This window comes from Salvelinus alpinus, chromosome 4, assembly GCF_045679555.1.
Source record: "Salvelinus alpinus chromosome 4, SLU_Salpinus.1, whole genome shotgun sequence".
Lineage (NCBI taxonomy): Eukaryota > Metazoa > Chordata > Actinopteri > Salmoniformes > Salmonidae > Salvelinus > Salvelinus alpinus.
Genome location: NC_092089.1, coordinates 40,194,054 through 40,214,311, shown reverse-complemented (window position 1 = coordinate 40,214,311; position 20,258 = coordinate 40,194,054). Strand labels below are relative to the sequence as shown.

The window sequence follows — 20,258 nt, the reverse complement described above, 5'->3', positions numbered from 1 at the left end:
GGGAAGGGTTAGCTAAAAAGTTAAGGTTACGGTTAGGGGAAGGGTCAGTAGCTAAAAGGTTAAGGTTAGGGTTAGGGGAAGGGTTAGCTAATATGCTAAGCAGTTGCAAAGTAGCTAAAAAGTGGTAAGTACTAATTAGCAAAAATGCTAAAGTTGTCTGTGATGAGAGATTCAAAATGTGTTATAAGCCCACCCAATGAGATTCGAACTCACAAGCGTTGGGTTGCTAGACGTTTGTGTTATACACTCACCGATCCACCCCGACCAACCACCCCACTTGAATTTTTGCCTTAAGTAACCATCTGTCTTATGTTACCATACCAAACTTAACATGTCACTCTAATTTGAGGGTCCCATATTTACAATTAAGGTGTTTTTGTCACTATAAAAGTGTGAATGGAGGCTGTTTTCCACGATGCACAAATATAAAATGGCTCTACAGTGCCGGTGACATTTAAGATGAGGGAGGACGATACGTTTCTATGAGCATGGCCTTATTTCTATTAAAGCATATTAGATGACTGTCATACCCAGCTCAATGTAGCATCGATAGGTTCAGGCTACTACATGATACTCAAATTTTCCCTATACCCATCATGCGGTTGCTGCAACCTAGCCTATGAATGTACGTTTACAACATAGGTTGTAAATGAGAGGAAAATTTGAGTACTCACAGTGAGAGGCAGTGACACGTTCAATACCGCCTTGCACACTCTTGCCTGCATCTAGCTGATCTATGGTGCAGTCAAATCAAATTAAATCACATTTTATTGGTCACATACTCATGGTTAGCAGATGTTATTGCGAGTGTAGCGAAATGCTTGTGCTTCTAGTTCCGACAGTGCAGTAATATCTAACAAGCAATCTAAAATTCCACAACAACTACCTAATACACACAAATCTAAGTAAAGGGATGGAATAAGAATATGTACATATAAATATATGGATGAGCAATGACCGAGCGGCATAGGCAAGATGCAATAGATGGTATAAAATACAATATATACATAGGCATTAGTTACAAATTATAATTTCTATTGGGCAAATTCAGGTATGTTTAGCCCCGTTTCGTTCCATTTGCTTCAGTTTAAGAAATGTTTTTCAACAGAATCGGTGGAATGAATACACTGATCACAAGCAAACGGAGTTCACCTTCATAGCAGTCACATACACACAGCATGATCATTTTTCTAGTTGTAGAATTCCTTCTCGCATCTACTGTACGTGCTGTGCTCCTCTCACCTTTTCCCTTTGCTTGTGGACTTCAGTGTACAACACATCAACTGTCTGTGACCAGGCAAAAAAAAAACATTCCAAGCCAAACCTACATATCATAACCGCTAACAGCTACACACAGCCTACCTACATAATCGTAGCTACTAGAACTAACATGTTTGTAAACCCGCTACAATCATGCAGTACAGTGTAGGCTGCAAGGAGTTTAGCGGTTACACCGGCATGAACCAATGGCAATAAATGAATAAAACCAAAAGCTTACCTTGACTTGGAAGAGTTCCAGTGTTGGATAACCATAGCCAATTAGCTAACATAGCATCCCTTTCTGTTTGAGCCGGGTGTTTGAGTAGGCTAAACTAGCTAGCTGCATTCACTAGCTAAGTGAATGTGAGAGAAAAATACATTGCGGTCCATGAGTACCACTGGTGTAGCCGAAGGACAAGGGAAAACTAAAACTCCAGGCAAAATGCTGTGTGTGGTCACAGCATTTCAAAATAAAATCACCACACTGTTCATACCTGACAGACAGTTTGTTTATTTCCCAAAACTAAGAACAGTCACCACATCATTGAGAACCCCATTCATGTGCCAGTGTCATTTCTGACCCCAGTCACCACAGCCCTCTGTCCTGACTGTGCTGGAATAGAGAGTAAGATAGTGGAGCTGCAGGCAAATTACATATTGCAAGGTGAACTAAGATCTGGTGTTTCCCATTTCTGGAGCCTTGTGTCAGACACAGAGTATCCACTTCTGAAGCAGTGTGTGCAAAAGGTGACATCATTTTTTGTCAGCACTTACTCATGTGGAGCAACATTTTCAACAATTAACATAGGGAAACAAAAACAGAGAAACATACTGATCAATGCACACTTGGATTTCCTCACAAGAATAGCAACAACAGACTATACATTTAGAATTAATTCAGTCAAGGAGCAGAAGGGATATTTTCGCTCATCCAGCTACTGAGGTAACCCTGAATATTGGTCTTATACTGTACATGTGATGTAGCCTATTTTATGTGAGTATGTATATATTTGTGATGTGCTGTACTTCAAATCAATTGCATGTACTCTATTGCTCTGAATTTGCTCTCAATTGATAATTGATAATATTGGAAGAAAAAGTACAACAAATTAAAAATATGTGCAGCTCTCTAAATGATTGTCTCAACCCAAAGTGGTCCCCTTACAAACAATTGTGAATAACACCGGTCTACACCATGGTGCTACCCTACAGAGTGCTGTGTAGGCTAATGTAGACTTTCACTGCAAAACAGTGTGTTTTAATCAATTATTTGTTGACATTTACAGTGCATTCAGAAAGTATTCAGACCCCTTGACTTTTTCCACTTTTTGTTATGTTCAGGGTTGGGGAGTAACGAATTACATTACAAAAAAACAGTAACTGTAATCCGTTACATTAACAGCAAAAATATTGTAATCAGATTACCGATACTTTTGAAAAACTAGATGATTACTTTTAAACTCAGAAAGGATGTTTGCGAAACAAAATCTTTGACACTTCTCTGTTTTCTTAATGACATTCAAATCAGCATTAAAAAAGGCGCAAGTTTAAGTTTATTCCACCTGAGCGAGTCAAAGACCAATATGATGACACACCAAATGTGTTTGATGGATCTTGGGAAAAGAGCTGGAGTAGGTTTTTGTAGGCTACAGTCCAAGCTATGTCTTTCAATGGTGTGACTGCTGTCGGCATCCAAGGATTATCCAACTTGAATTATCGCTTGGAGGTAAGGATGACAGTAGTCGTGTAGTCTACGGCATATGGATATCACTTATTATTGATATCTACATAGCGCATTGATGTAAATCACACTGCTGCTCTCTCATGTAGCTATTTGCGCCTTACGTATTGTGGTTGTTGTGGATGGCTGTTCACAAATCTAAATGTGTATTTGAACCCAATAATGGTTGAATTCAAGAAGTTTAAACTGCCTATACATTGTTTTTGAAACCAGTGGACAGCCAGTGAAAATGTGCTCTTGCAACAGCTGCATAGTGCAGATCCAAGCCTATGGAATAAAAGTGGGGCTTTATTGCTCAATCTAATTTATGCTGATAAAAACCCATAGGCCTAATGGACACATGCTCAAACTTGCACTCTTTTGATAGACTTAAAAGGGCAATCTGTAGTTGCTATCTATTTTTGGATGTATAGGTACATTATATAATAAGTACCAGTCAAAAGTTTGGACACACCTACTCATTCAAGGGTTTCTCTTTATTTTTACTATTTACTACATTGTAGAATAATAGTGAAGACATCAAAACTATGAAATAACACAAATAATCATGTAGTAACAAAAAAGTGTTAAAACACTCTAAATATATTTTAGATTTTAGATTCTTCAAAGTAGCCACCCTTTGCCTTGATAAAAGCTTTACACACTCTTGGCAAACCATGCCATTCCATGAGCACAGCATTTATTTTTCAACTCAAATCACTGAGCCCCATCAGTCCTCCATGACAACAAAATCATAAACAACAGAGTAGGGCTGGCTAATAAGGCTAATAAGTCCTTAGTTTGGGGGTTATGCTCTGGTAAAACAATTTGGCTAATCTGTACTTCCATATTTCCAAGTCCTATTCTTGAAGATCAAGGGGTATAACATTTATTGGAATGACTGGAATTCTGATAGACTTTGGTTTGTAATGTAAAGATATAATTTAATCGTATTATATATGGCCAGCTATGTAAACTTTAACATTGATTTATCCTGCAATAGATGTCGTTCAATTGGTAACATACATTTTTTTCTTCTTCTAATGACTCTTAAGGGTAAAGTAATCTAAAAGTAACGGTATGTAAACAGATTTCTGAGTTTGGGTAATCCAAAAGTCACGTTACTGATTACAATTTTGGACAGGTAACTTGCAACTGTAACGGATTACATTTAGAAAGTAACATACACAACCCTGATTAAGTTACAGCCTTATTGTCACGTTGGTATAAAGGATCGGGAGACAGGCGCAGGAATGCGTAATAGGGGATTTTATTGACCCAAATTACAACGTGCCATGTAAAAGCACAGGGACGAAGACCAAACAAAAGAGCGAGGAGTACCTCGAATAAATACACTGGGGCGAGACCCGTAAAAGACACACACACAATGATACCACACACACACAATGATACCACACGGGATGAGACTCGTAATCATCTGCGCAATACAAGCGGCATGAAAGCCAAAACAACACAGCACAGGTACTCACACGACCAACGGACATTGGAACAATAATTGACAGCCCAATGGAGAACAGAGGGCACGTTTATACAATACACAATGAGTGGGAATGGGGACCAGGCGTGCGTAATGACACAGTTCTGGAGGGATCCGTGAGACTTATTGTAAAATTGATTAAATAGTCCCCCCCATCAATCTACACACAATACCCCATAATTACATGTTTGCATATTTATTAAAAGAAAACTGGAATATCACATTTACATAAGAATTCAGACCCTTTACTCAGTACTTTGTTGAAGCACCTTTGGAAGCAATTACAGCTTTGAGTCTTCTTGGGTATGATGCTACAAGCTTGGCACACCTGTATTTGGGGAGTTTCTCCCATTCTTCTCTGCAGATCCTCTCAAGCTCTGTCAGGTTGGATGGGGAGCATTGCTGTACAGCTCTTTTCGGGTCTCTCCAGAGATGTTCGATCGGGTTTAAGTCCGGGCTCTTGCTGGGCCAATCAAGGACATTCAGAGACTTGTCCCAAAGCCACTCCTGCATTGTCTTGGCTTTGTGCTTAGGGCCATTGTCCTGTTGGATGGTGAACCTTCACCCCAGTCTGAGGTCCTGAGCGTTCTGGAGCAGGTTTTCATCAAGGATCTCGCTGTACTTTGCCCCATTCATCTTTCCCTCGATCCTGAATAGTCTCCCAGTCCCGGCCGCTGAAAAACATCCCCACAGCATGATGCTGCCACCACCATGCTTCACCGTAGGGATGGTGCCAGGTTTCCTCCAGACGTGATGCTTAGCATTCAGGCCAAAGAGTTCATCTTTCGCATGGTCTGAGAGTCCTTTAGGTGACTTTTGGCAAACTGCAAGCGAGCTGTCATGTGCCTTTTACTGAGACGTGGCTTCCGTCTGGCCACTCTATCATAAAGGCCTGATTGGTGGAGTGCTGCAGAGATGGTTGTCCTTCTGGATGGTTCTCCCATCTCCACAGAGGAACTCTGGAGCTCTGTTAGAGTGACCAAGGCCTTTCCACCCCGATTGCTCAGTTTTGCCGGGCGGCTAAGTCTAGGAAGAGTCTCTGTGGTTCCAAATTTCTTATAATTTAAGAATGGAAGGCCACTATGTTCTTGGGGACCTTCAATGCTGCAGACATTTTTTGGTACCCTTCCCAGATCTGTGCCTCGACACAATCCTGTCTCGGAGCTCTACGGACAATTCCTTTGACTTAATGGCTTGGTTTTGGCTCTGACATGCACTTTCAACTGTGGGACCTTGTTAAAACAGGTGTGTGCCTTTCCCAATCATGTCCAATCAATTGAATTTACCACAGGTGGACTCCAATCAAGTTGTAGAAACATCTCAAGGATGCTCAATGGAAACAGGATGCACCTGAGCTCAATTTCAAGTCTCATAGCAAAGGAAACAGAATACTTATGTAAATAAGGTATTTCTGTTTTTTATTTTTAATAAATTTGCTGAACTATCTAAAAACCTGGTTCGCTTTGTCATTATGGGGTATTGTGTATAGATTGACGAGGGCCATTTTTTTATTTAATCCAAATTAGAATAAGGCTGTAATGTAACAAAATGTGGAAAAGGGGAAAGGGGAAGGGGTCTGAAAACTTTCTGAATGCACTGTATATAGTTTTATAGTTTTTATAGTTTCATCTAAAAAGGATATGTTTGTTAATGTTTCACTATTTTTATGAAATTCACTGAGGAGGATGGTCCTCCCCTTCCTCCTCTGAGGAGCCTCCACTGTGCTCTGTTTATCAATGGAAACATGAAACGTGTAGCCTCTAGTACATCCTAGAATCTCCACGTACGCCAGAATTTCAGTAAGAAATGTACGCATGGTTGATAATGAGGCCTCAGAGTAGGCCTACTGTATTAGAATTTGAGTTAGGCCATTTCAGTTTTTATTTGCTGTTTCGTTCATCGTCCTGTTTGTTATTTTTATTTGTAGACTCCATTCTGATCCTTACTCCTCCGCCAAGAGCGTCCTCATCATAGGCACCGGCCAAGGCTCAGGCTTTAGAAAGAAAAGGCTTTTAGACGTGTGAGAAATAGAATCCATTACTCTGGAATATAATAAGGCCTAGGTCAGGAGCTAGGCAGAATGTAGACCTACATGTTTTACTCTATAACGTTTCTATTTTGTATAATGTGGCCAGATAAAGACCCAGCCGTTTATTAAACCCTGCAAGAAGTTATGCTTCTAGTGTTGCAGGTGAACAAGTCTACAACGCCCCTGTTAGGCCATCTGTTTTTTAAAGCCTACTTAGGCAAGGCCCTACAAATTACCGGACTATTAAGTCCTTCACTGTATTTTGTTCATTACTTAATGTTGTTCATGTCGAGGGGACACAGCATGCATTCTTTCTTGGAGTTGGATCAATTGTGCCACAATTGTGCCTGTCAGCGAGAAAATGTAATTTGTCAGCTTTCTTGGCTTATCTCCAGGAAAGGCTTGACCTCGCGACCCTTCCCATCAGGAGGTGAGCCAGTTACCGAAGGTATAAAAACCCGTTGTGTCCCCGGAGACTCCAGTCCAGTGGGTTCTGAAGACAAGGGCAACATTAAAGAAGTACCAAACTTACAAGGCTACGTACGGTAAGACGAATTTTCTTTGCCGTTATAGTTTAAAAGTTGAAGAACAGAAGTGTAGTGAGACATAATGAGATATAACAATTTGCTTTTTAAGATGTAATAATTTGTTAATTAATGTCTCTTATTAAATTGCTTTCATCATTGCTTAATTTTCAGTGAATAAATCCTTCTATTCTTTCTAGAGATGACGATCTGGCAACTGCCTTCCATGCTCCTTGTTGTTATATCAAGTGTCTCTCCTCATCCTCATCACTTATTTGAGTATGATGAGCTGAGCCAGTATGTTGACAGCCATCAGGAGGAATATGTACAGGCAAGTTTCTAAACAGAATAATGATGTAGTCTGTTATATTATCTGATAATTAATTATAAATAAATACTGTGTGTGTGTGTGTGTGTGTGTGTGTGTGTGTGTGTGTGTGTGTGTGTGTGTGTGTGTGTGTGTGTGTGTGTGTGTGTGTGTGTGTGTGTGTGTGTGTGTGTGTGTGTGTGTGTGTGTGTGTGTGTGTGTGTGTGTGTGTGTGTGTGTTAGACTCTGAGGGACTGGGTTGCTGTAGAGAGCGACTCCAGTGATGTCTTGAGGAGGCCAGACTGCCATCGCATGATGGATATGACGGCTGAGAAACTACAAGCCATGGGAGGGAAGGTGGAACTAGTGGACATCGGCGTACAAGAGGTCAGTTTTCTGAAATGTGGTCAACTTAATGATTATGTTATAGGATCTTTTTGTTTGCTTTTAGCTTAGTCTTTAGAGTCCTTTAGTAGCAGATCAGAATGGTTTGCAGAAATAAATACTAAAAGTTGGGTGTTAACAGAAATGCTCCCTGCCTTGAAAACTGTATTCAGGTCATTTTCTGCATCTACCGTGTCTTTATCACCATGCTTAGCTACCTGATGGCAAGACAGTGGCCTTACCCAAGGTGGTGACAGCCCAGTTTGGCAGTGACCCCAGTAAGCAGACAGTCTGTGTGTACGGACATGTGGATGTCCAGCCTGCTAAGCTAGAGGACGGCTGGGCCACTGAACCCTACAACCTGACAGACATCGATGGTAGGCTATGGCTTCCAACAGTAGGCTGTGGGTTCCAACAGTAGTCTATGGTATCCAACGGTAGGCTGTGGGTTCCAACAGTAGTCTATGGTATCCAACGGTAGGCTGTGGGTTCCAACAGTAGTCTATGGTATCCAACGGTAGGCTGTGGGTTCCAACGGTTGGGTATGGCTTCCAATGGTAGACTATGGGTTCCAGCGGTAGGCTATGGGTTGCAACAGTAGGCTATGTTCCAAGGGTAGGTAATGGGTTCCCAGTGTAAACTATGGATTCCAGGCATTCACAATCACAGCAATCAAATCAAATCAAATTGTATTAGTCACATGTGCCGAATACAACAGGTGTAGATCTTACAGTGAAATGCTTATTTATGAGCCCCTAACCAACAATGCAGTTTAAAAAAAATACGGATAAGAATAAGAAATAAAGGTAACAAGTAATTAAAGAGCAGCAGTAAAATAACAATAGCGAGACTATATACAGGGGGTACCGGTACAGAGTCAATGTGCGAGAGCACCGGTTAGTTTAGGTAATATGTATATGTAGGTAGAGTTATTAAAGTGACTCGTGAAATGTATTATAAGGATTTTTTACAGTGCTTTACATTAATCCATTCTAGACTCAACACACAGAAACATCTATCTACAACTAACAGCCATGAGATATTGTAGCTAACGTGAAGGAATGAAGCAAGTACTTGGCTGTGGGATGATTTTTACCATACATATTTTGAACCAATGTAAAGTAACTGATGTAATTGATACATGCATGTTAAATGTCAATGTAAGGTGAACAGAATGGACATTTATTTGAAAATAATTACTTTGATTCTACCCCTAAGGACACCTCTACGGCAGAGGGGCGTCTGACAACAAGGCCCCTGTCTTAGCCTGGATCCATACAGTGGAGGTCTATCAGGCCCTCAGCATTGTGAGTGTCCAGTAAGAAGAGATATCAGAGTGAACTCATAGGAGATGTAGAGACATAAGACGTGGTGAAACAAGTTAAGTTGCAGTCTATCTGCCCATTATTAGTGAGCATTCCTTTGTTATAACAAAAAAAATCCCTCCTCCTCCTCTCCACCCCCTGCCCTCTCCCTATGCAGGACCTGCCAGTCAATGTGAAGTTCATCATCGAGGGGATGGAGGAGACCGGGTCCAATGGCCTGGACGCCATGATCGTGGCGCAGAAAGACACGTTCTTCTCTGACGTCGATTACATCATCATCTCAGACTGTGGTTGGCTGAGCCGACGCCCCGCCCTCACCTACGGGACCAGGGGGAACTGCTACTTCTTTGCTGAGGTAGGATGGGCTGGGGGCATTTCCAGTTCTGTGGGACTTTCCCAAGGAAACTCCTTTACTTTTTCAAGATCATTAATGTATAGCCATGGTGACTTTGTATGTTTGGTAGGTAGAGGGCCCAAAACAGGACCTACACTCAGGGGTGTATGGAGGCACTGTTATAGAGCCTATGACAGATCTGATCGGCATATTGGGTGAGTTTTTAACCTCTTTGAGTGACAGAATGTAATACTATCTCAACACCTACTGTATAGCTATCTCTGGGTCCTGTTTGCACGCAAAGCTATCGTCCGTGTGTCTGTGTGAGCTCTCTATTGGCACAAATAATAAAGTATTAGATATCCCTACAAATGTGTGTCCATAAGGACTGCTTGTGTGTTGACCTATCTCTCCCCCCCAGACACACTGATCAGCCCCAGTGGAAAGATCCTCATTCCAGGCATCAGAGAGGCCGTCGCCCCACTCTCAGACGAAGAGTGGAAGATGTACCAGGACATTGAGTTTGACATTGAGAGCTTTAAGTCCAAGATTGGCGTCAGCCAACTCATGTACAGCAACAAGGTGATGCACAGGGGAGTGGATTTATTGTGTTTTTTTAAAGGTTTTCGCTCCTCCTATCTCTGTTTCTCTGTTTGTATATAGCCAGTATGTATATAGCCTCGTTATTGTTATTTTTTATGTTTTTTTTATTGTGTTATTTTATTGTCTTTTATCTATTTGTACATTTTCGTACTTTTTAACTGCCTTGTTAGGAAAGGGCTCGTAAGTAAGCACTTCACGGTAAAGTCTGCACTTGTTGTACTCGGTGCATGTGACAAATAAGAGTTGATCTGATTTGATTTCTCAGGTAGATCTGCTGGCCCATCGTTGGCGTTACCCTACCGTTACCATCCATGGCATCGAGGGAGCCTTCTCTGGCCCTGGCTCTAAGACGGTCATCCCTGCTAAGGTCATTGCCAAGTTCTCCATCCGACAGGTCCCCAACATGGACCCAGCAGTGGTCAAGAAACAGGTGGGTGGTAGTCACCTCTCACCCAGTGCATTGTACAGTTGCAACAAACACAGTTACATGCAGTTACACACGGTTCACACACATTTCTGGAATTGTTCTCACCTTCAGACTCTCTATATACAATACATCCAAGATCAGGAAACATTCATCCAGGTTGTTACACTATTATAATGTCCCTCATTCTGCTCATTCTGCTCATTCTGCTCATTCTGCTCATTCTGCTCATTCTGCTCATTCAGTTCATTTACTATTCAGTTTTTCACTATTTCAGTTTGGTTTCAGTTAATGAAATAGACGTGAAGACTGCATGTATGCCTGTTACATATTTGTTCTGTTGTAGGTCACAGACTACCTGAACTCTGTGTTTGCCAAGAGAAAGAGCCCCAACAAGCTGAAGGTGACCATGATCATCGGGGCTAAGCCCTGGTTAGCAGACACCAAGCACCCCCTGTACGAGGCAGGGAAAGCAGCCGTGAAGAGAGGTACAGTTAGTCAACTCTGCTGTGGAGATGTTCAGAGGACGTTTCTTATGCTGTCTGTGTGTGTGTGTTTGTATGAACAGTGGTCATAGGGGTAATGATTACTGTATAGTAGCTGACTGTGGACATTTATTGCACAACAGTAGCTTCACAGTCATAGGCCTATCTGTAGTCATTAGAGTTAAGATACCAGACATAGATACATATCCTTGTCACTAAAAGAAGCCAGTGTGCTGTGGTTCTACTGTAGACCTATCAGTGGTTAAGGCATGACAGTGCAGTGGTATTGTAATGTTTGTGTAGCAGAAAGGACTTGGAATGACAATCTCTCGAAGAGGTAGCCCTGTCTGAGGCTTATATTCCCAAATGACACCCTTGGACCTTGCAGAGGTACTCTTGGTCTAACGGTTAAGACATTGACTTGGTGAGCAGGAGACCTGGCTTCTAATCCCACTGGTTGCAGTTGGTTTTCCTCTACTGCAGGTATAATGCATTATGACGCAGTCAGACTTGTCATTGTTTTCCTCTAGTGTTTGACGTGGAGCCAGACCTGATCCGTGAAGGGGGAACCATCCCCATCGCCAAGACCTTTGAGGACGTGACCGGGAAGAGCATCATCATGATGCCTATCGGAGGCTTCGACGATGGCCTGCACTCCCAGAACGAGAAGATGAGCAGGTTAGCCCTTCAATCTGCTAATACTGTCCTGTGTGTATACATTTTTTAACCCTGAACATTTATAGATTTTTACGCATGCACACACACACAGATGTATCAACAGTTTTATTTCTGTTTAAAGGATTGGTTGAGGACATATTGTTTTCTCTCACCCATTCCTTTCCCAGGTACAACTACATAGAGGGGACCAAGTTGTTCATCGCGTACCTCCATGAAGTGGCCCATCTCAAGAAGGACTGAGAGCACCTCTTTTCATCACCACTGTTGAAAGACAGTTCTATAATGTTTAGCTTGTATGTGATCCCATCAGTGGAGTCTGGCTTTGTTTAGCCATTTTCCTGAAATTAACTTTTAACTTTTCTTGTTTCTTTCCCTCTAATCAAAACATTCCAGAAACCCTGTGAGTTCTTGGCATCTAATATAGCCTCAACACTCTGCCTCTCTCTCTCTCTCTCGCTCTCTTTCTCTCTTTCTGTATCTTTCTTCCTCCCTCACTTTCCTCCATTCTCTCTCAATGTCTCTCTCTCTCAATTTCTCTCTCGTTCACACAAATATCTACTTGAAACAGCAAATAAAATTGGTTTGACGCACTATGTTTTCTTAATCCTTTTCATCTGGGATTCCTTAGAAAGAACATTGTCAAGTGTAAACCACTCCAAGATATAAAAAGTGTTTCACAATACCACCACTGAATCCAAGACATAAAAGTAGCCACAAAAACAAAGAGCAGCAAAAATTGCAGTTCTCTCTTTATGTCTGGCACATAGACACTCTTTTCTTCAGCATTATGGTGAGTCTTTACTATTTTAGCAAAATATGTATACATTTTTTTCATGGACTTCCTTAATTAAGTGCACTACAAAGACTTTGTCATGGAAAAACAGAAGTGGCAGCATGTTCATAGATGGTATGATGAAGAAGAAGGGTGAAATTAACAGAAAAATGTGTGTGATATTGAACATCAATATGATTGTATGACGACCTGAGTGGGGTCGTGAGTGTGTATGCATAACAGGGTTTGCATGAGCAGCTAACCTTGCTGGTGTAGTGTACTGTAGCCTAGATATTGTTAAAACAGTATTATGACATCACCAACTGTAACTTCTGGGATCATCCTTCCCGGTCTCTGTATTAGTTCTGTTAGAAAGTTAAACAGTAATCCCAGTTGAGACAGTGCTAAGTCGCGTGTTGTGTCATACTGCACCCTGATCTTTGATCCTCGAGCCCTGGCAGAGTCCAATCAAGTCAATCAGATACCAGAGACCACCTACAACCATAGAAATTGAATTACTAGAACAGACAATTCCATTCAAGTCACTGCTGTGTGTTGTTTTGTAATTCTATTTCTATGCCCCTACACTCTCAGGAGGAACATGGAAATCTAAACTCACCAAACCACCCATACCTTTACAAGTATATAAATCAATAGCTAGAGACAAGTAGAAGCCAGTAGAACTAGATTGAGGCAAATATTGCTAGAAAGTACGGTATGGAGTAAGTTATTACTTGGTTATTATTATCACTGGCTTCCTGTGGTGTCTTACTCTCCCTCACAGACAAAGCTCATTGTTGCTGCGTTCCTGTTACTCCACACATCGTATTCCTCTTCTTCCTCCTCTTCCTCTTCTCCTGGAGCAGCAGGCATGTTGAAACCACTGTTTCAATACATAGATGACCACCAAAATCAGTTTGTTCAGGTGAGGAACGAGCACTATTATGACATTCTACTTGGAGTTGGGACTCATACCTAATCTCTGTTACTGAACTGTAGAATGATACAAATAGAAATGTTTTTGTGCTGTAGCGAGGTGAATAGAGAGAAACCGAAGCAAAATAATGAGAGAGAGTGTAACGGCTCTCGTCGAAAGGAGTGGACCAAAGCGCGGCATGGAAAGTGTTCATGATTTTTATTTTTTTTTAACAAAAAAACAAAAAAGCGCACAGCTCTGTCAGGTACAGACATGAAACAGAAAACAATCTGAGACAACGATAGACAGCTGCCTCTGATTGGGAACGACACTCGGCCAAAAACAAAGAAATAGAAAACATAGACTTTCCCACCCGTGTCACACCCTGACCTAACCAAACATAGAGAATAATAAGGATCTCTAAGTTCAGGGCGTGACAGAGAGAGAGAAAGAGAGAGAGAGAGCGAGAGAGAGAGAGAGAGAGAGAGAGAGAGAGAGAGAGAGAGAGAGAGAGAGGGGGAAGAAATGGGAAGGGGTTTAACACTTTCATGATAAATACTGTGATCTCTGATTAAACCATCAAAATGATTCTGAATGTGGGTCAGTGGTGCTGTTACAGTGTTCTCTGCACATATCCCTGACCTAGACAATCTATGGCTGTGTCTAGTTATTATTATACAGTCTATGCAATATTATGACCCTCTCCTGGTTGGTGCCTGACTCAGAGGCTGAAGGAATGGGTTGCTGTTCAGAGTGACTCAGGAGATCACACAAAATGGGGAGAAGTTGAAAGGATCCTGAATATGACAGCAGTGAGGATCCAAGAGATGGGAGGCACAGTGGATTTTGCAGATGTAGGCACTCATCAGGTAGGCTACAATACACACCACCAGTCAAGTGTATTATTCTCCAGATAATGTCACAAAATTGGGTGTAATAATTTGTCTTAAAATACCTTTTAAAAAGAATGTACCTTTCCGGTCTATCACATAAGCTGCCCAGTGGGGAAACTGTGCCACTTCCACCGGTGATACTGGCTGAGTTTGAGAGGGACCCAAAGAAAAATACTCTCTGTATCTACGGCCATGTGGATGTCCAGCCAGCCAAGATGGCGGACGGCTGGACCACTGACCCCTTCAATCTAACAGAAATCAAAGGTATTGCTGCATGTTACATGCCATGAATGGAGGGGTTTGATGTACATCCAAAATAATAACAGGAGCTGGACAAAAATAAAGTCAATTTTGAGAGAACGTAATGTCCACTCACTGTTTTCCTGGGCCAAAATGGGATATTTTAAACAAATCAAAGTTTGATTACTTGGAGAAGAGGAATGTCCACTCACTGTTTTGCTGCTCCCATACGGGATCTTTTAATAAACCTTAGATGATATAATCACAACCAGGTTGCCTGCCTGTTATTCATAGGCCAGCTTCAGCTAGATAATGTACCCTGGTATTACAAATGTGACAATATGACGATGATGGTGGCTCAAGATTTTGGTTCCCTAGGTAACCTGTATGGGCGAGGGGCCACGGACAACAAAGGGCCGGTCCTGGCCTGGCTTCATGCTGTGGAGGCCTACCAGGCCACAGAGAAGGTTAGGATTTGCCCTGAAACAGCACAGCTGAAATCTGAATCTTAATGTTCTGCTTGCAGTCTCTAGTTAGTTTTTAGACATGATCTAACCCATGCAATGTTGCTTTACATAGCAATGATTATTAAAGGGATTCTGTAATGTATGTATCATAACCTCAATGTTTGGGGTAATCTGTGAGTCTGAATATAAAACCATTTGTGGGATTGTAGTGGAGTCAAACAGTATGTGAATGAGAGAAGGGTCACTGACTGGTAGGATTGCCTGGATCTATTGGTTTCAGGAGATACCAGTGAATATAAAACTCATCATTGAGGGTCTGGAGGAGGTGGGCTCATACGGTCTGTTGGAGTTGACCAGGAAGAGAAACGACAGCTTCTTTGCAGATGTGGACTTCATAGTGATCTCTGACAACGTGTGGGCGAGCAGAACCCCAGCCCTGACCTATGGAGCCAGAGGGAGCAGCTATTTCTTTGTGGAGGTGATGATATAGCTAATTTGATTGGTCAAATAAAAATATGACACACTCTACCAGGGCACCATTTGTTCAGTATCTTCCTCTGTTATGTGTTTCAGGTTGATGGCCCTAAAATGGACTTCCATTCTGGAGTGTATGGGGGTTCTATCCAGGAGCCCATGTCAGATCTGATAGCCTTACTGGGTGCGATACAGAGGCATTTGACTGACAGCTCTATCCAATCGTCAAGAAAATATAGGCGCAACTCTTGTCTGATAGTAAAAATGATAATTTCATTCCGTTATAGTTCAGGTCAGAAATCCCTGCACCGAGCAAAAAAATAAGATAAAGGTGTATGTGAGCTAAGGTGCTTACCCAAACTCAGTTCTAGTTAAAACATGTTTCATTCCAAAATGTCTTTATTATTTCTTATTCCTCCCAAACAGGAAGTCTGTTGGACCACACAGGTAAGATCCTGGTTCCTGGGGTCACTGATGATGTCGCGCCCCTCACTGAGGATGAGAGGAAGCTCTATGACAACATCAGCTTTGACCTGGAGGAGATGAAGAGTGTGGCTGGGGTCAAACACTTTCTACAGGACACTAAGGTACTTGTCTTACCAATTATGGTCATTGTCATGCCAAACATTGATAATGGTGTAACAGTATAACTTTAGTACGTCCCCTCGCCCCGACCCGGGCGCGAACCAGGGACCCTCTGCACACATCAACAACTGACACCCACGAAGCGTCGTTACCCATCGCTCCACAAAAGCCGCGGCCCTTGCAGAGCAAGGGGTAACACTACTAATACGTTTCAGAGCAAGTGACGTAACTGATTGAAACGCTACTAGCGCGTACCCGCTAACTAGCTAGCCATTTCACATCCGTTACAATGGCATAACAACCATTGGAGTTGGCTATACTATTTTACCTTTATTTAACTAGGCAAGTCAGTTAAGAACAAATTCTTATTTTCAATGACGGCCTAGGAACAGTGGGTTAACTGCCTTGTTCAGGGGCAGAACTACAGATTTTTACCTTGTCAGCTCGGGGATTCAATCTTGCAACCTTCTGGTTACTAGTCCAACACTCTAACCACTAGGCTACCTGCCGCCCCATACTAAACTAATCTGGGCATGAGGAGGAAGACATGTTTTGTCAGTGGGTACTGTAGAAGTCGATGTTTGACAGAGGATGATTACTTTTTTGGGGATACACACTATCTGAGCTGTATAACATGATACAAACAAAGTGTGTTAATATATATATACAGGAGGAAGTCCTCATGGCTCGATGGCGTAACCCATCCTTGTCCATCCACGGGATCCAGGGGGCCTTCTCAGATCCAGGCACCAAAACTGTCATCCCCAAACAGGTCACAGGGAAGTTCTCCATCCGACAGGTCTCCAACATGGACCCTCCAGATGTGGAGAGGAAGGTACAGAGTATCTACCTGTCATGGTTTGAATGACAGGGGTAGCACGCTTGAGACAGGAGAACACCCATAACAAACCCTTTAAGGATCAAAATACAAGCACGGATACCCCATAACCCCCGCAACCTCCGCAACCCCTGTAACCCCTGCAACCCCCGTAACCCCTGTAACCCCTGTAACACCTGTAACCCCCGTAACCCCTGCAACCCCTGTAACCCCCGTAACCCCTGTAACCCCTGCAACCCCCGTAACCCCTGCAACCCCTGTAACCCCCGTAACCCCTGTAACCCCTGCAACCCCCGTAACCCCTGTAACCCCTGTAACCCCTGCAACCCCTGTAACCCCTGTAACCCCCGTAACCCCTGTAACCCCCGTAACCCCTGTAACCCCCGTAACCCCTGCAACCCCTGTAACCCCTGTAACCCCTGCAACCCCCGTAACCCCTGTAACCCCCGTAACCCCTGCAACCCCTGTAACCCCTGTAACCCCCGTAACCCCTGTAACCCCCGTAACCCCCGCAACCCCCGTAACCCCTGCAACCCCCGTAACCCCTGCAACCCCCGTAACCCCTGTAACCCCCGTAACCCCCGCAACCCCCGTAACCCCTGTAACCCCGTAACCCCTGAAACCCCTGTAACCCCTGTAACCCCGTAACCCCTGCAACCCCCGTAACCCCTGTAACCCCGTAACCCCTGCAACCCCTGTAACCCCTGTAACCCCCGTAACCCCTGTAACCCCCGTAACCCCTGTAACCAGTGAGTGAGTAGTAAGTGATTATAAGTTTCTCTGGATAAGAGCGTCTGCTAAATTACCAAAATGTAAATGTATTGGTCTCTGAGTAAGTGTACAGTATAGAAAAGTTGGCTCGCTCTATCTTGGTCACTCTAAGAGTCAATGTGTATATTTAAAACCCAGAGACCAATGTTAACATAACCACCCTCTTCAAGCCTCCATGTCAAACTCTCCCTTGTCACAATGCCATGTTTCACAGGTGAAGGAGCACCTTCAGCAGGTCTTCTCCACTCTAAAAAGCCCTAACAGGCTGAGGGTGACCGCAACTGTTGGGGCTAAACCATGGGTGGCTAACCTGAAGGACCCACAGTACGTTGCCGGACAAAGGGCAGTCAGAGAGGGTCAGTTGTAGAGGCCATTTACATAACCTCTCTCATTTGAAACCATGTCTAACTTCATGGTTTAAGTTAAGATGCGGTTTACCCTTGTGCTAGTGTTTGGAGTGGACCCGGAGCTTATCCGTGAGGGCTCCACCATCCCTATCGCTCAGAACTTCCAGGAGGAGACAGGCAAGAGTGTGATGATGCTGCCCATAGGTGGCCATGATGATGGAGAGCACTCTCAGAATGAGAAGATCAGCAGGTAAGAGAGATGAGAAAAAGAAGAGATAAGATTCCAGACGTTTCTCCCCTAAATTCGTTTTTAATTTTTTACATGGCAGATGAATCATGGCAAACATCATCTTCAGTAAAATACTGAATATTGTTTTTCTCTCTCAGGTACAACTACATTGAGGGGACGAAGCTGTTTGCTGCTTATTTTTATGAGCTTTCACTACTAAAGTAGGTGCAGCATATATTTCCATCAAAGCTGTGACCATGATAATTATGCTGTAGGTGACAGTATTGTGCTATTTGAGTGCCCGGGTTGCCGTCAATAATGTCTGATTCCATGCTGTGACTCCACTCTCCCAGGGTGTCTCAGGGGGAGTGGGATATGCAAACAACACATGTCCATTTCACCACACAATGAATAGGTTACACACTTGTACATGTGTGTAACAGGAAAAATATAACCACCCCTATTTGACCTTTGAACAGTTATTATTACATAGCCTGAATGAGGGTTATTGCTTACCATAAGTACAACATTTTAGCCCCCTCTAGAATAACTATTTCTACTATTTGTATTTTATGCATGTATTCTACTGTGGATGAACTAATAAAGGGGGAAAAGACAAATGGTGGCATGTCTTGTGAAATCAATGTATTTGTCAGAAGGTGGGTGTAGCTGGTGCATGAAGTCAGGCGCAGGAGAGCAGAATGAGTGAGCAATGTACTTTACTCAAAATAAAGGCACACGGTAACAATACACTTGACCAACAATAAACGGTAATCAATTACGCACGGGTGAAAACAGCACCCGTCGAAATCCAGCCATAACGTACCGAAAGAACATAGAAACAATCACGCAAAAAAACATGGGGGAAACAGAGGGTTAAATACATGAACATGGAATTGGGGAATGAAACCAGGTGTGTAGAAAACAAAGACAAAACAAATGGAAAATGAAAAGTGGATCAGCGATGGCTAGAAGACCGGTGACGTCGACCGCCGAACGCCGCCCGAACAAGGAGAGGGACCGACTTCGGCGGAAGTCGTGACAGTATTGATGATGGAGGAGTGGCTAACAGGAGACAGTCAATCAATCAATTTCTCTCTTAAATGTCACCCTTAAACATTGTGACCCAATTATTACTTAAGTGTTATCCAAGTGTCAAAATGTTTTTAAAAAACTTGGGTCTTGTGAGAACGTTTCCGGAAAAGAAGGGAGTCATCACACTTGCGTCTTTCACCTTAAACAATACATTTTTATCTTGCACTTCAGATAGATATCCTCTGTTACTTATTTATGTGACTTGTCTGTCTGTAATCTTTAGCTGAGAGAAGGTGAGTCAGTCAGTGTGTTGTCCAGACCATAAGAAATTGACAAGGGTCCTCTGAAGCTCTTGTATCAGCCCCCCGGTGGCTGTAACATCATTAGCCTGTGCCACAGGGTAGAAGCAGCTAGGTTATTGGCTATTAGCACCCTTTCCCTATAAGACAGCTGGGGTAGCACCCATTTCCACCTTCTGGCACACACCTTCTTCAATACACCCTCCCAGTTCTTTTCAGAGCCTAGAAAAACACCCAAAGTCTTCATCCCATCTCTGCCCCACTGGAGCCCCCCTGGTAACCGTGGAGCGGACCCTATCTGAAGCTGACCTTCCCACAGCGAGTCACTCTTTTCCCAATTAACTCTAGCTGGGGAGGCCCCCTCATACACCTTCAGAGCGTTTGAGAGAACCTTAACATCCTCACCCCCTGTAATAAGAACGATCACGTCATCTGCATACGCAGACAGTGTTATCGTAGGACCCTTCATAACCCCTGGCACAGAGAAACCAGTAAGCCTCGCTCTTAAAAAACAAAGCATTGGTTCAATTGCCAGACAATATAACTGTCCTGAAATTGGGCAGCCCTACCTAATACCCATATGGACGGGGATGGGACAGCACAAACCGCCCCCCCACCTTCACCATACATGAGGCCCCAGTGTACAGTAAACTCATTCAAGACATAAAAAACATCCACAAACCCAAAGGCTTTCATTGTTTTGAACAAGAACTGGTGGTCAACATGGTCAAAATCCTTCTCCTGATCCAAAGAAAGCAAACCCACATTCACATCAGACAGTTTACAAATGTCTTAAACATCTCTTATTAGAAACAACAATA

At 42.9% G+C, this 20,258-nt stretch overlaps 2 protein-coding genes across 2 annotated transcripts; both read left to right on the top strand.

Annotated features, from left to right (window-relative positions):
• The first annotated feature begins 6,952 nt into the window (after positions 1 to 6,952).
• Positions 6,953 to 12,162, top strand: LOC139573518 (cytosolic non-specific dipeptidase-like). The gene is made up of 12 exons (XM_071397036.1): positions 6,953 to 7,052; positions 7,234 to 7,362; positions 7,582 to 7,725; positions 7,937 to 8,099; positions 8,941 to 9,029; positions 9,205 to 9,402; positions 9,512 to 9,596; positions 9,803 to 9,963; positions 10,250 to 10,414; positions 10,755 to 10,896; positions 11,424 to 11,571; positions 11,739 to 12,162. The coding sequence occupies exons 2-12, from the start codon at positions 7,234 to 7,236 to the stop codon at positions 11,809 to 11,811; spliced, it is 1,497 nt and encodes a 498-aa protein (XP_071253137.1). The 5' UTR covers positions 6,953 to 7,052; the 3' UTR covers positions 11,812 to 12,162.
• A 90-nt stretch (positions 12,163 to 12,252) lies between these two features.
• On the top strand, positions 12,253 to 18,723 carry LOC139573517 (beta-Ala-His dipeptidase-like). Its single transcript, XM_071397034.1, has 12 exons — positions 12,253 to 12,361; positions 13,128 to 13,268; positions 13,985 to 14,128; positions 14,254 to 14,416; positions 14,771 to 14,859; positions 15,140 to 15,337; positions 15,433 to 15,517; positions 15,760 to 15,920; positions 16,589 to 16,753; positions 17,742 to 17,883; positions 17,977 to 18,124; positions 18,262 to 18,723. The coding sequence occupies exons 1-12, from the start codon at positions 12,359 to 12,361 to the stop codon at positions 18,326 to 18,328; spliced, it is 1,506 nt and encodes a 501-aa protein (XP_071253135.1). The 5' UTR covers positions 12,253 to 12,358; the 3' UTR covers positions 18,329 to 18,723.
• The last annotated feature ends 1,535 nt before the right edge of the window (positions 18,724 to 20,258 follow it).